The following is a 13,519-nucleotide window of genomic DNA, read 5'->3' as shown; positions in this document are numbered from 1 at the left end:
CTTATCCCCATATACGAGTTATTGATCATAATACAATGAATCATTCTCGCGATTATTGGTTTTATTGCTATGTATTTCAGTTGGACACAGTTTTTGTTCTAATTTGCTTGGAGGGATTTTTTTCAACCCAATTTATAAATTTACCATATGTCCAAGCACTTTTTCTTCTAACTTTTACGTGTTTAAGATACACATGTGAGTCTTATAGACAGCAGTAAAACTATGTCTATTTCAATTTTTAATGGTACAACGGTACAATCCTTCTTATGGCGTGGACATTTTTGTTTTTTGAAATATTGCAAATTGACAATAGTATTTGAATAGATGATACTTGATTTGGTTTATAACGTGTTACACGTTGTAACATTACTACTTGAGATCTAATTATATTCAATTTTAAATTATTTGTAATATATTCCAATTAAAATAAAGTTTTTAATATGATTTTTTTTTATTAATTTCTCCTTTTAAAATTTAATAAACTATGAGCCATAAATATTGAGTTGATAAAAATAATAATTAAGATTTAACAAATTTATGTAGGATGACGATGATTCTTTATTATAAATTGGTAAAATTCCAATTATTATACAATTCATTATAGAAAAAAAGTTATAATGTAAGCAAAGACATTTTTCTTTGTATCATTACCAAAAACGTTGATAAACTCGATGAATACGTAAAAGATGTCATTTATTTTCCATCATATATATATTTTTAATATAATGTACCTTTTACATGTTTTTTTTAATAATATTAATAAAAAAATAATTACTTCTTTCATACTCAAGATATACAAACACTTTTTTAGTTTAGAATTTATAAAAAAATTATATCCTTATAAATGGCCGGTAAATAATAGTTGCTTAATCTCTGTATTTTGCTCTTTCTTGGGGTGACATGGCTGAGATCAAGCGTAAACGCACTTTCATATGCGTCTCTTCATCTTCCGAAGAAGAAGTAGAAGACAGCGACAACGAAGACGAAGAAGCTGATGAGGACAAGGACGAGGACGACGATGTTGACGATGATGAGGACAAAGCGGATGAAGACGACGATGATGACGAGGACAAAGAGGATGAAGACGACGATGATTGTGGCGGTGACGATGAGTCTCTCTGCAACAAAGTCATACGCCTTCTTAAAGGTATTCTTAGGGTTCTCAATTTCGACCTTCATTTACGAAATTTGTCTTCCAATCAAATTGATTAATTTGCAAGGTAATGATGCGTCAGAAAGTTTAGCTTCACTTAGATTGTTTGATTCTCTTTTATTTATAGATTGATTTCAGGATTAGAATTCAAATTATGTGAGAATTAGCAAACTCTCCGACATTACTTGTGCTGAACAGATTGATTTCCTTTTCAATTCCTTCTTCTTCTTTTTTCGTGTTTGGTTCTCTCTAACCGTGAGCTAAAATCTTTTTTTGTTTTCTTCTTTTCTCTTTCTCCTAAATTTTCTGAAATAATAATAAAAAAGATGTACATTCATCGATTCGGTGCATTCTCATTGAAAGTTGTGCGATTCATATGTCCATAATTGACCTTCATTGCTTTTTGGTTGTGGTTACTGGTTAATGTGATTTGACTGCAGAAGCTTACAAGGAAAATGTTTTGGCGGATGTAATATTGTAATTTATCATTTGTTATAAAAAAAAAAAGAATGTTGATCATTTTAGTTATGAGTACTGTGGATAGTGATTAAGGGGAAGACTGAAAAGAACAAAGAAGACGTAGAACGCCAAAATATTGAAATCTCTCGAAGTTGATTTTGGATTTCAGGCACTGATTGTTTTTACTATTGTCTGAAGTATATGAGTTTCTTATTTGATGGGCCTTTGCGAGTGAAGCTTTTGAATACCTGCTCTTGTCATTCTCATTATGTTGTAATCGTGGGACCTCGTGTTTTTTCTTGTCTTTGGCAGATGGGGGTGATTTAGAATCTTTAACTCTAAAAGACTGCAAATCCTATTTGCGGAAGCATGGCCTCAGGCTAGCAGGGACCAAGGCCGTTTGCATTCAAAGAATTAAGGAGCACTGGAGGTAAGTATCATCACATTATCAAAAAATATATGCAGACTTGTGTGTTCTCATTTGCATCTAACTGTTTTTTTTAAGCCACATTTTGTAATGCCACTCGGTTGTCATGATGAAGAATATATCTTAATGCTATCCATAGTGTTGTTCATTTTATAAAATTTTAAATGAGGTTGAATTTAGAGGCATTAATTTCCAGAAGAAAAAAAATGTGATTTCAATTTGATTACTCATGTTTAGATGAAAATTGGCCAGAATAGGATTTTGGGCACATGAGATATTTTAAGGAATTAGGACTCACTACCCAAATGTTATTTATAGGGGATCTTAACAGCCAACTTTGGGTTAAGTGGTACTAATGCAAACATGAGCTTGTAGATTAAATCCTTACTTCTTCATGGGTGATACACTAGATCAATATATATTTGAGAAAGCATCTTTGGTGCTCCAGTGCCCTCCTCCCCAATGCTTCATGTTAAATGGATTAGGATGATGGATGAAGATATTGAAGGGATAAGAAGAATATTTAGAATTCAGAATGGGACTGAGGTTACCAGGAGCTTTATGTTAATCATGGAAATATCTAGAAAGATGTCTGTATGTTGTCAAGTTGCTGATGTCTATAGTAGCAGTGATGATGCCCACTGGAATGTAACCTTTTTGCTTCTAACAAGCACCGGAATTCATATTGTGATATATCTCTTATGAAACCCCAACTTATAACTTTTCTCAATTACTTTTGGTGCTTAAATGGAAAAAGCGAGGTCTGAATGAAGAAATAATGCTTCCATGAAAACTCGGAAGGCTGCAAGTTACGTTACTGCCCGGGTCCAATTGTTCCATATTGACCCATGGGTATTTGAGTTCTAAGTGAAAAATCAGTGTTTTTGTTACATAATAAAATCACTGCATGACAAAAAGTTAGTCATATTCATCATGTATGAATTGGTACATATTATATATCCAAACAAGATATTGTTGGATGAAATGTGGAAATGTAGTTTGTTAACATGCTATGTTTTGGCAAGGAAAGAATTTTGGTGAGGACAAGATGTTTTCCTTTTAGAGTTGTTTAATATCTTAGTAAACATATTTCAATAATATCCTTTTATATATTTTTACCATCTCAGGATAAAAGATGGTAGCGGTGAGGCCTTTTATCCCAAATCAACCTTTGTCATCAATTGTACAGGTAATACGGTGTGTGTTTTTTTTTTTTTTTTGGGTGAACTTTTTGATGTTTTGAAGACAATCCAGAAGCTTTTTAGTATATTGCAGGTGATGTCTGTAAGGGAGATGTGGTTCTGTTCTCGCAGAAAGTTTATGAAAGGTAGTCAATCATCCTTGCTCTTCTTCTTTATTTATCACGTATGTTCTTTGATGTTTCATCTAGGCCTTAAATTTTTATTTGGCTTTGTAATTAAGGAATTTATTTCAAACAGGTTCAATAAGGTGACAAGGCATGGTAGGCCTCAAGGAAAGAGAACTGTTGCTGGGAGGGTTGTTAAGGAAAGCTATGGTGCAGCCAAGCAACAACATACATTTACGGTAGGGTGATTATAGTTTGATGAGTTTGTGCATGTTCTGGATACCCAAGTGACATGCAGTTATAATCACTTTAACAATCTGAGTGACTTGCTGATAATTGATATATGCTTTTATTACCTTTTTTTATTTATTTGTTAACACCATGTTGTTTAGCCATTTAACAAATTGTCTATCCAATGTTTCTACTTACAAGGTTGAGGTTCTGTGGAGCAAGGGGAGTAATAGATTGCCTCCTCTTTTTCCTTTGCTTGTGAAGGGCCGTAACCTCTATAGGTTGAGAACTTTCAGACAGGTAATTTGTCAGTCAATGAAATGACAATATTATCAGGTAATGCGTTTTTCAAGAGGTTGGTTTACTGGTATGTTTTCTCTTCCTCCTCCTATAGCGCTGGAATAATGAATCAGGAAGAGTAAAAGTGCTTGCTGAGAAGCACAAACGAGGTACAGCAGCAAGACTTGTGAGAGCAATGAAGAATACAAAAAAGAGAGAGCCTACAAATGGAGGTATGGGTTAATAGAATTAAGGGAGGAAGAGTTGCCTAAGATTCATTCTTTTTACAGTATTAAAGATTCTAATTCACACTTGTTTCTGATGAAAATTAGGTGTTAAGCATCAGAAACAATTCCATCATACAAGGGAGGAAGAGTTGCCTAAGATTCATTCTTTTTACAGTATTAAAGATTCTAATTCACACTTGTTTCTGATGAAAATTAGGTGTTAAGCATCAGAAACAATTCCATCATACAAGACCATCTCAATCAAGAAAACCCTTTGCACCAGAAAAGGGGAAGCATTTTGATAGACATGGAAAAGCGACATTTCCAGGACACGCAAAATTTAGAAATCATAATCAACGTCAAGAGGCTCCTCCAATGAGACAGGTGAATATCAAGGGAAACGCAATCTCTGGAGCCTCCAAACCATCTAGGAAGCGTCAGAAGTTTGCTCACCACAATGATGATAGAGATCCAACTTTTCAATCATATGTTGATCCTTCACAAATTCGCTGATCTCAAATAAAATATCAAAACGGGAGTCTGCCATACCAATTGTCTAGGTATGATATGGGCTCTACTTTAAACATGATGAGATTGCCGCATTTCAGGGACTCTGCTGGTACATCTGCTATGCCTGCTTCACAACATCAGAGGTTAAAACATAGTATAATGCCAACTCAACCCCCCCTACAACTCTTTAACGGCATTGCGGGGTCCATAAATGTTGATAGGCTGTTGCATCCATTCCCTTTGGGTGCAGAGACTTACGGACAGAGGAACTATAGATTTTGAGCTGCTCTATGTTTGGGTGTCATGACAGAGAGACGAGATGAGACGCATTCTGCGAATTGTGCCTGCCCCCTGAACTGATGGAATATTAAGTTCTGGACCTGCAATTTTTCAGTGGGTTACTTTAGTTCTCTCTTTAATGTTGATTTTGTTGGTTACCATGCTGCTATTTTGAAACCAAACTACAGTTGCATTCATCTGTGTTAATGATGCACTATTCAGGATAGGGCGGACACCTAAGGTAGCCATCTATATATTGGAGATAAATGTGAATAGTATAGGTTAGAGGAATGGTTGGTTCAATATAAGCAACTATGTCGTTGTCTCTATTTCATTTTTGTAGCTAACCGTCATAAATGCAGCACCACTTTGTCGTTCAAAAGCAATTGTCATAGCATGTGGGACATAGCTTTTGAGCAAGGAAGGAGGCATCATGTGTGGTGGTGAATGCCTATGGTGCGAGTTGTAATGGCCGTTTTGGAGCTGGTGCTTCATTGTTGACCCTAGGCCCTAGCTTTTCTGATGGTGGTGGTTATGCCGATTACAGTGGCGATCAGAAAGTGGGATGGGTGAGGGAAATACAGCTAGTGCTTACCTGGTCCAACAAGCTCCAAATATTTATCCCAAATTACAAAAAGACATCCAATCTGTTCTCTCTTTGTTGCAAATTAGACTTGTTTGGATCTAAGTTTTCAAATCAGATTTTGGCTGTTGCGATTGATCCGGTTTGGACGGTTCTGGGAAGATGAGGATGATATTGTGTATCTAATTAAATTCTTAACCGTTATTAAGAAGAGCATTATCCGAAGCCAACGTAACAATTGGGTAGGGTAATGTCAGGATACGTTGCTATAATTAACTTTTGGGATGGGACTTGTATCTCTCAAGCCTGACATGATAAATATCTATCATGCTACGTGGAATCCTCATTGCGTCATCAAAGTTGAGTCCCAGTTCTATAGATAGGCGCCCACCAAATTACGGCTGCTCTTGAAAATATCGCTGCTCTTTTCCTATTTCGTTACCTTTTTCCTGCATAGTGGTATATATATATATATATTTTTCCCTTGTTTTTTAGTGCAGGAAAAATGGGAAAAAGATCAAGTCCGTGGAACTTTGTGCTCAGAAGAAAGAAAAAAGGTCATCGAACTTTGAGCGTCCTCAATTAGAACACGCAGTCCTTCTGTTGTCCATGCAAAGCTGTACGCGACCTACAACTACACAGTCTACACTTTATACCCCAACTTATCCTACGTGGGTCCTTCCGTACTGAGATCTATCCCACCAAAGTAAAAAAAGTCCTATACGCATTAATCAATCACATACCATATTTATTCCTCAATCATGCATTACATATTTATCAAGACAAAGCTTAATCATCACAAACCATATATACACACATGACACACCCAAACCAAAGTAGAGGACTAGAATCACATGAAATGAAATGAAAGAGTTAATATAAATAAACTCTATTAACAACTCTCTTGCCATAACAATTCAAGCATCAAATTGCTAGATCAAGCATGTAAATTCCATCAAACAAATAAAAAAGAAAGTAACAGGTAACACGAGCAATCATGAAATCTAGGAAATATGCAAACTTGGGTTAACCTCCTGTTCCAAGCCACTTGGGAGAGGTGTGTGACACGTAGTGGGACCCGTTGGCTGCTGATCTGTGAATCCTCCAAGTTGTATCGAAACATGTAGGGTCCAGGCAGCAATTGGCTTAAGAATCATGCAGTGTAGGGAAGAAGGAAATACACTACTACTATTGGGAAATATTGTAATTGACGGAACATAGGCGCTAGCCTAGCACTTGTAGAGGGCACTAGAAGAATCTTGGACTGGAGGGACGGAGATCAATCTCTTGGGTCCAAGCGGCTCGGTCCTGAACATGCAATTGCCAGTAGGTCTGAGCCAGCGCGTCTGGGTCCATTGACCCACTCCCTCCGTTGAGTTGTTCCCCAACCAACCCCCTCTGCGACGAAGTTGATGGCCCCCTGCAAGTTTGCCCCTTGTATCTGTTAATAATTCTAATCATAACTAGCTACTAACGAACTTTTTTAATGACTCACTTTTCTTCACGAAAGCATCGTTTGGTTGACAAGAAAGTTAAGAGAGAAAAAAAAAATAGAGTATATGGAAACCATATATATGCTAGTAGAGAGAGAGACAGAATAAACAATGTCGCAGTATAGATATTTGGGCTATGAACGAACCTAGGTGGACCAACGATGCCATCGATGACAACGTGGGCGACGTGTACACCAAAAGGTTGGAACTCCCTTGCCAGACACTGCGAGAGTGCTCTTAACGCGAATTTCCCACAACCTGATTCATTTCGTACACCGGAAAATAATAACACAAACAAGGATCATACAATATCATAGCTATTTCTATTTCTATTTCTAAAGTGATTCTGTCAACATTGACCAAATAAAGAAAGTGAATCTTTTAATTCATGGTGTCTGGATATATTGTAATTTAATTTATGTAAGATTTGATTGGAAAAATAATAATAAATTAAAACCAAAAAAAAGAAAAATAGAGAGAACGAGAGATTACATATCTCAGAGAAACCAGCAACGCCGTTGAGAGAAGCTGAACAGCCCGTGAATAGAATTGTCCCCCTTCCCCTTTCCACCATGCCCGGAACAACCTTTCAGATTTTAAGGAAGCAGAAAGTATAAAAGAAACAAATCAAATCAAACCCAGGAAACTTGAAAAAGAAAAGTTACACACAAAAAAAAAAAAAAAAAAACGCTGGGTCTCCGATAAGAAGAAATTTGAGCCTGAATTACTCCATAATTAATCTAGTTCTCCCAATCAAGGGGCTTCGTGGGTATTGACGAGTATATATATATGAACTGCTATACCTGTTGGGCGCAGTGGAAAGCGCCAACGGAAGAGACGGCGAGGGACTTCTCAAAGGAGTCGATGCGAATGTCGGTGAAGTCAGTGGGTTGCCAAGACACCGGCTGGTACGCATTGTACACCAAAACCTCCACAAATCCAAGCGAGAGAACCCCTTCGAATGCCTCCCTCACACTCCTCGAGTCCGAGCAGTCGATTCGTATCGCAAATACTTGTGCTTTCTCCTCCCTCGCTATTTCGTCCGCAAATCTCGACAATCTCCCTACAAAGCATAGTATCTTACATGTATATATTTCCACTGCCAATTCTAATGGAAAACCCAGAAAAAAAAAAAAAAAAAAAAAAAAAGGAGAGAGAAAGACCCACGAAACAAAAACAAACTGTTTGATAATTTTCTTTCGATTAATTTTAAAAAAATAATAATTAATTGGACCCCATGCTAATCTTTTCTGTATCGTTTTGGGAATATCCACCTAAGTCGCGAGCGAGAATGGCGACGGTGTAACCTTCGTGAGCGAACTTGCGGGCGATGGAGCGGCCCAGCTTCGGTCCCACGCCGACAATGGCTGCGATGCCTCGGGCGGAGGCTGAGCTCGTCATGTTGCGCATCTTGTTTAATTAGCTTAGCGAACAAAGATGAGCGAAAGAAAGAGAGAGAGAGAGAGGGAAAACTCTTATATGTATCGTAGTCCTTGTATTCTTTTCTGAAAAGTTGAGGGGTATAAGAAGAGAAGAAGATAGATCAGACAGAGAGTGCAATCTGCTCCATCGCTGTCGCCTCCTTTGCGAGAGGCATTTTGCTTTGTGCTTTCATGCTTTGCCTCCCTCTTTTATAGTTCGCTCTCGGTACAGTGCCGGGAAGCATGATTAAGTCGTCCATTTCTGCAATCATTGATGGGGAGCTGGAGAATAGAACGGCTCTGATGGCACTGTTTTCCTTAGACTGTTAGGACCAACGGTGGCATTTAATTACCAAGTCTATGCTGATTGACCGAAGAGAAGCGCTGAGTTTTTTTCTTTCAAATATTTGACTCATATTCTTTTATAAATTCAGTAAATCAACTATTAAATTTATGAAATTTATAATTAATTTATATTGAATCCACATAAGTCTACAAATTTAATGGTTAATTTATAAAATTAGATGTGCCAAATATAAAAAAATAATAACCTCTAACATTTTTCTTGTCCGAATGTAATTCAAGACCAAAAGCCTATAGGTAACTGAAACATGTTACATTATTTTACATCGTCACTTTTGCCTTAAGTGGGACAGCGGAAGGACATGGATTAATTTCTCACTTTACATTTCTTCGTTAAAGTAACCATAATACTATTTAGTAAATTAATTGTTATATAATTTGATTTTTTTTTTTTTTTATAAAAAGATGGTATTTTTCTTTAGAAAAATGTTATATGGTCATTATTATGAAGAAAAATACCATCTTTTTTATAATATATATATATATATATATACCAAATAAAAAAGGACCACATAAGATGTTATTACTTCATAATTTTTTTTTTTTAAATGACCACATAAGAGAAAAGTTTGGCCAAAATTATGTCTTTATCATTTATCTTATATTATTTACTTTTTACTACTATTCAAATAAAAAAATCATTACAAAACAAAACTTTTTCACTTATCAATACCACTTTCTCTTCTTCTTCCTTTTTTTTTTTTTTTTTTTTTTCACTCACTTTTTGGTGTGGTGTGGGGTGTTTACCAAACAACGCCCAAAAGCCTATGGGTAATTGAAACGTGTTACATTATTTCACATCTGTCACTTCTGCCTTAAGTGGGACAGTGGAAGGACATGGATTAAATCTTCTCTATACATTTCTTCCTTAAAGTAACCGTAATACTATTTAGTAAATTGTTCTATAATTTGATTATGTGACAGTAAAAATTCATTTTTGAATCATCACTTTGTACAATTTTTTTTTAAAAAAAACAAAAATTAAATTAAGGACTGATTTTACTAACACGTCATGTCAATTGTATCATAATCATATAACAGTCTACTATAAAATAAACAATAATCAAGCTTTACTCTAAAGTGGGTTGCAAAGTTTGAAGTGAATAACATTATTTTTCACAATTTTCCTTCCAGGTTGAATATAGCCTGATTTAAAGCAATGAAATGTAGAGCATGTTGAATGGTCATACCACATCATATTATACTCTAAGAGTGACTATGATTATATATTTTCTCACATGCTCAAAGGGTGCAAACAGTTCCACCAACCCAATTTGGTTTTGTGTATATCACAAAGTTTTTTTATGTGCTTACTTTTTCTTTTTTCTAATTTCTGTACTTGCTATTGGATGTTGATAATATGTTTATTCTGCTGCTATAAGATGAACACTTGAAAATGTTAAGTTTCATTTCTATATAATAAAAGGGACTCAAATATAGCAACCTTCTTTGGCTTTGTAGTTTGTTGTGGGTCTTGTCATCCCAATTGATCAAAGGTCGTTGGTAAAAGGAAAATAAAAGAAAAAAAATAGTCTTATTTGCCCCAACTATAGAAAGTGGAATATATATTGAAAGACTCTTTGACAAGGAATGGTTGAAAGGATTAAGAGCTTGCACATTCCTATCCCTATACCTGAGGACTCCTCAAATATTTCTTATGAGGGTAACACTTGGGTGTAATCATATTGAGGGTATTTTATAAAGAAATATATGGATACTAATGTTATTTATTATGTGAAATTATGTTTTTATAAATTATTATAGAAAAATTCTAAATTGACTAGCTATTTTTAAATGATAGCGCAAATGTGATAAGCATTTTTTTTTTTTTTTTTGAGTCATTATAGATTGTATCAAAGTCATATAGTACTGCCATGTTGTACTATCATCATCGCATGACGTAGCTCTCAAATTTAGACATCATAGGTTTAAGGAGGGAGACATAGAATTGTATTTTAGGAAAATTCTAAATTGATCAATCATTTTAAAGTAATAACAAAAATGTAGCTAAGTAGCATTTTTCCTGTGTGTAGCCATTGCAATGGACCTCACCTCACGTGGCTCTACATGAACAAGGCTAACAAAGGCCTCCCCCGGCCCTTCAAACCCAATCCGTCTCTCTAATCAACTAAAGGGGCTTCACAAATAACAAACGAGGCTTCAAGTTGTGTGTCCTCCTTCTTGGTCTTCCCCTGATCCCGAGGGATCTCTGAAAATAAATTTCCGGCCGGCTATATGACGGCCCGGGACTATTTTCCGATGGGTGTAGCCATTTGTCGTGATCATAGAGGATCCACTTGTTTCGCCTGGACCAAGAAGCTCCATCCCAAAGACCCCTCCATTGGTGAAGCAAATGCAGCTCCTTAATTGCCGTCCAAAAAGCTATCATTTCTCTTGTACAAAAGTAACTTTAGCTATTTGTTTGGAAATTGAGTTGATGGAATTTGGGTTTCAACAATGACTTGACCTGTTCGTGCACATATCTCTGTGATATATAGATCGATCGATGCACATGCAGAATCACAATTATATGTATCTAAACATTACCCGTGAATGTGGGTGGCCCTTGCTCAGTTTTCCCATGGATCGATGGAAACCTCCACGTACAATTCGATCTGAATGGAAGAATTCCATACATTGTATAGAGACTCTTTCTTGAAAAGTCAGCCTTTATGTCTTTCTTATATTATTGATTATAAATGTGTGTGTGAAAAAGAAAAAGAAAAAGAAAAGAGATCGAGAATGAGCTACCAAACGTTTCTTTGAAGCAAATTTTCTTTTTGCTTTGATGGACAGGGTGGCCTAGATTCCGTATGACCCATCTAATTGGTGCTTTCCATAAATTGCAAGAGTCCGGGAAGCATAGGACAAGGCAACTTGCCAGACATCTTTATTATATGAAGGAGAATTTTCAAAGAGGCTTTCGGTTTAGGGTCGGTTTGGGATTGTGATTTTAATAAGTGCAATTTTAAAAATAGCGTTTTCGAAATCTACTTTTTAAAATCGTAAATGCATTTAGTAAAACATGTTAAAAAATTTTTTTTTATTAAATATTTGTTATGTGAATTCATGATTTTGGTTTAAATTCACATTTTTTCAAATAAGTACCCCTAGTCTGCTTATTGAAATCGCTGATTTTTTTCCTATTTTAAATTAAGTGTTTTTTAAATCGCAATTCCAAACGCCTTACGTTTTGCGATATCTTTTAAAAACGAAATCACAATCCCTAACGCACCCTTAAAGTAGGCTTACGTTTTCCACCATAGCTTGCTTGTTCGCTTTCCAAATTAAGACAATTACTATTACGTATCCAAATTTGGATCCATGGAAGGAGACCCCTGGTAGGTAAATTACATATAACTTACCTGCCCCATCGTCTTCTGAGGATTCTTTTCTCATTAATTTGCTAAAATGTTGGTGAAATTGAAAGGCTTAATTAACATCATCAATGAAATCTAAGATTCAGGGTTCCTCTTTATGATTATCTTCTTGAAATCTAACAAAGCATCAAACTAAATCAACATAATGATTTAAGATTCTGGTTCCTCTTTATGATTATGTTGGTGAAATTGAAAGGGCTTAACGTCAATGAAATGTAAGATTCAGATTCCTCTTTATATATGATTATCTTCTTTCAATCTAATAAAGCATAAAACTAAATCAACATAATGATTTGATGACAAAGTGATCAATTCAAGACGGTATAAAAAACTCTTTAAAAGTAAAACCATTTTTAGATGCCAGCAAATCTCACAGGTATTCACTCTAGAAGATGTGTGTTGCAACTTGCAACTAGATTTTTTTTTATTTTTTTTTATTTTTTTTCATAATAGGGAAAAGGAAAGGGGAGAAAAACAACAACCAAAAGAACAACAACAAAAAAACCAAAATTACAAATGAGGGTTTTTGCCGCTCATAATCCTAAGAGAAGAAAGAATAGGTGAATCGTCAGGAATTAATGCTTCCAAACACTGAGTGGGAAGCGGCACATTTAGCAACCGAGTGTGCCTAAGAATTGGCACATCTACAGACATTTGAAGTGGTTTAAAAGGAAAAAGATGAGAGCTGGAGTTAACTTGCAACTAGTTAACTTACAAAATCTTTCTAAACCTTGACTCAACTTGAAATCCTGATAAAATGACCCGTTCATCTCTTACTGCGGTGGCTCAAGAACTTCTGGCCTGGCCTTCTTCTACAATGATTACTTTCACGAACAAACCTTATCTACTACAATCTAAAACTCGGATAACTAGAGCTTTTTTATGTGGTTTGAACAATGATAAACAAGAAGAATGATGAAACTGTTTAGGTTTAAGGGTATTTATAAACCTTTACATGAATAATGAAAAATAGTCTCTTGGTCATATGGAAGTCGTAGCTCATGAGGCTTATATAGCCTATAGGTTGGGGGATTTCATCAATTCGATTAACCAAACCTTCGACTGAGGGTCTCAAGTTTAGGTATGGAATCACATTGCTACACTTTGCTTAAGCAAGATGCAACCAACACTTCGACCAAACCTTTCGGGTTTTAGTACTCAAACATGATGCATTGGTTTGGTGAAACGAGTTTCGACCAAGCTTTCGATTGTAGCCTTCAAAACTTCAATTCCATATTATTCTTGAACCAAATTTTCATACCAACTAAACCATCCTAAACCTAAAACTTACACTATAACATGTTTTGACAATGCATTTGCTATCACTAAAAACCTAACACAAACAAAAGCAAGAGATGGCCTAACACAGGCAGCCCAACCTAACCAGTACAAGAAAAGGAAAAATAAA

General features: G+C 35.6%; 2 protein-coding genes across 3 annotated transcripts; one reads left to right on the top strand and one right to left on the bottom strand.

Annotated features, from left to right (window-relative positions):
- The first annotated feature begins 857 nt into the window (after positions 1 to 857).
- Positions 858 to 5,200, top strand: LOC132186081 (zinc finger CCCH domain-containing protein 62). Of its 2 annotated transcripts, none has more exons than XM_059599871.2 (8): positions 858 to 1,147; positions 1,925 to 2,042; positions 3,167 to 3,228; positions 3,315 to 3,366; positions 3,479 to 3,584; positions 3,778 to 3,876; positions 3,971 to 4,088; positions 4,300 to 5,200. In XM_059599871.2, the coding sequence occupies exons 1-8, from the start codon at positions 901 to 903 to the stop codon at positions 4,593 to 4,595; spliced, it is 1,098 nt and encodes a 365-aa protein (XP_059455854.2). In that variant the 5' UTR covers positions 858 to 900; the 3' UTR covers positions 4,596 to 5,200. The 2 variants fall into 2 exon arrangements, with proteins under 2 accessions (XP_059455854.2, XP_059455855.2); XM_059599872.2 differs by having other exon boundaries at positions 4,188 to 4,392.
- Positions 5,201 to 6,309: 1,109 nt separating this feature from the next.
- On the bottom strand, positions 6,310 to 8,542 carry LOC132187437 (NAD(P)-binding Rossmann-fold superfamily protein). Its single transcript, XM_059601748.2, has 5 exons — positions 8,222 to 8,542; positions 7,751 to 8,010; positions 7,440 to 7,533; positions 7,094 to 7,205; positions 6,310 to 6,874 (listed from the first exon to the last, which is right to left on the bottom strand). The coding sequence occupies exons 1-5, from the start codon at positions 8,355 to 8,357 to the stop codon at positions 6,703 to 6,705; spliced, it is 774 nt and encodes a 257-aa protein (XP_059457731.2). The 5' UTR covers positions 8,358 to 8,542; the 3' UTR covers positions 6,310 to 6,702.
- Positions 8,543 to 13,519: the final 4,977 nt, after the last annotated feature.

Source organism: Corylus avellana, chromosome 6 (assembly GCF_965113065.1).
Source record: "Corylus avellana chromosome 6, dhCorAvel1.hap1.2, whole genome shotgun sequence".
NCBI lineage: Eukaryota > Viridiplantae > Streptophyta > Magnoliopsida > Fagales > Betulaceae > Corylus > Corylus avellana.
The sequence above is the reverse complement of the archived record's forward strand: the minus strand, read 5'-3'. Positions and strand labels throughout refer to the sequence as shown.

Excerpts from the sequence above, each read along its gene's own strand:
- LOC132186081 (XM_059599871.2), top strand. The coding sequence starts at position 901 with ATGGCTGAGATCAAGCGTAAACGCACTTTCATATGCGTCTCTTCATCT. Across the intron at positions 2,043-3,166 it reads AGAATTAAGGAGCACTGGAG|GATAAAAGATGGTAGCGGTG; the intron begins GTAAGTATCATC and ends TTACCATCTCAG. Across the intron at positions 3,877-3,970 it reads GGTTGAGAACTTTCAGACAG|CGCTGGAATAATGAATCAGG; the intron begins GTAATTTGTCAG and ends CTCCTCCTATAG.
- LOC132187437 (XM_059601748.2), bottom strand. The coding sequence starts at position 8,357 with ATGCGCAACATGACGAGCTCAGCCTCCGCCCGAGGCATCGCAGCCATT. Across the intron at positions 8,011-8,221 it reads CATTCTCGCTCGCGACTTAG|GGAGATTGTCGAGATTTGCG; the intron begins GTGGATATTCCC and ends TATGCTTTGTAG. Across the intron at positions 6,875-7,093 it reads GGCATCGTTGGTCCACCTAG|GGGGCCATCAACTTCGTCGC; the intron begins GTTCGTTCATAG and ends GCAAACTTGCAG.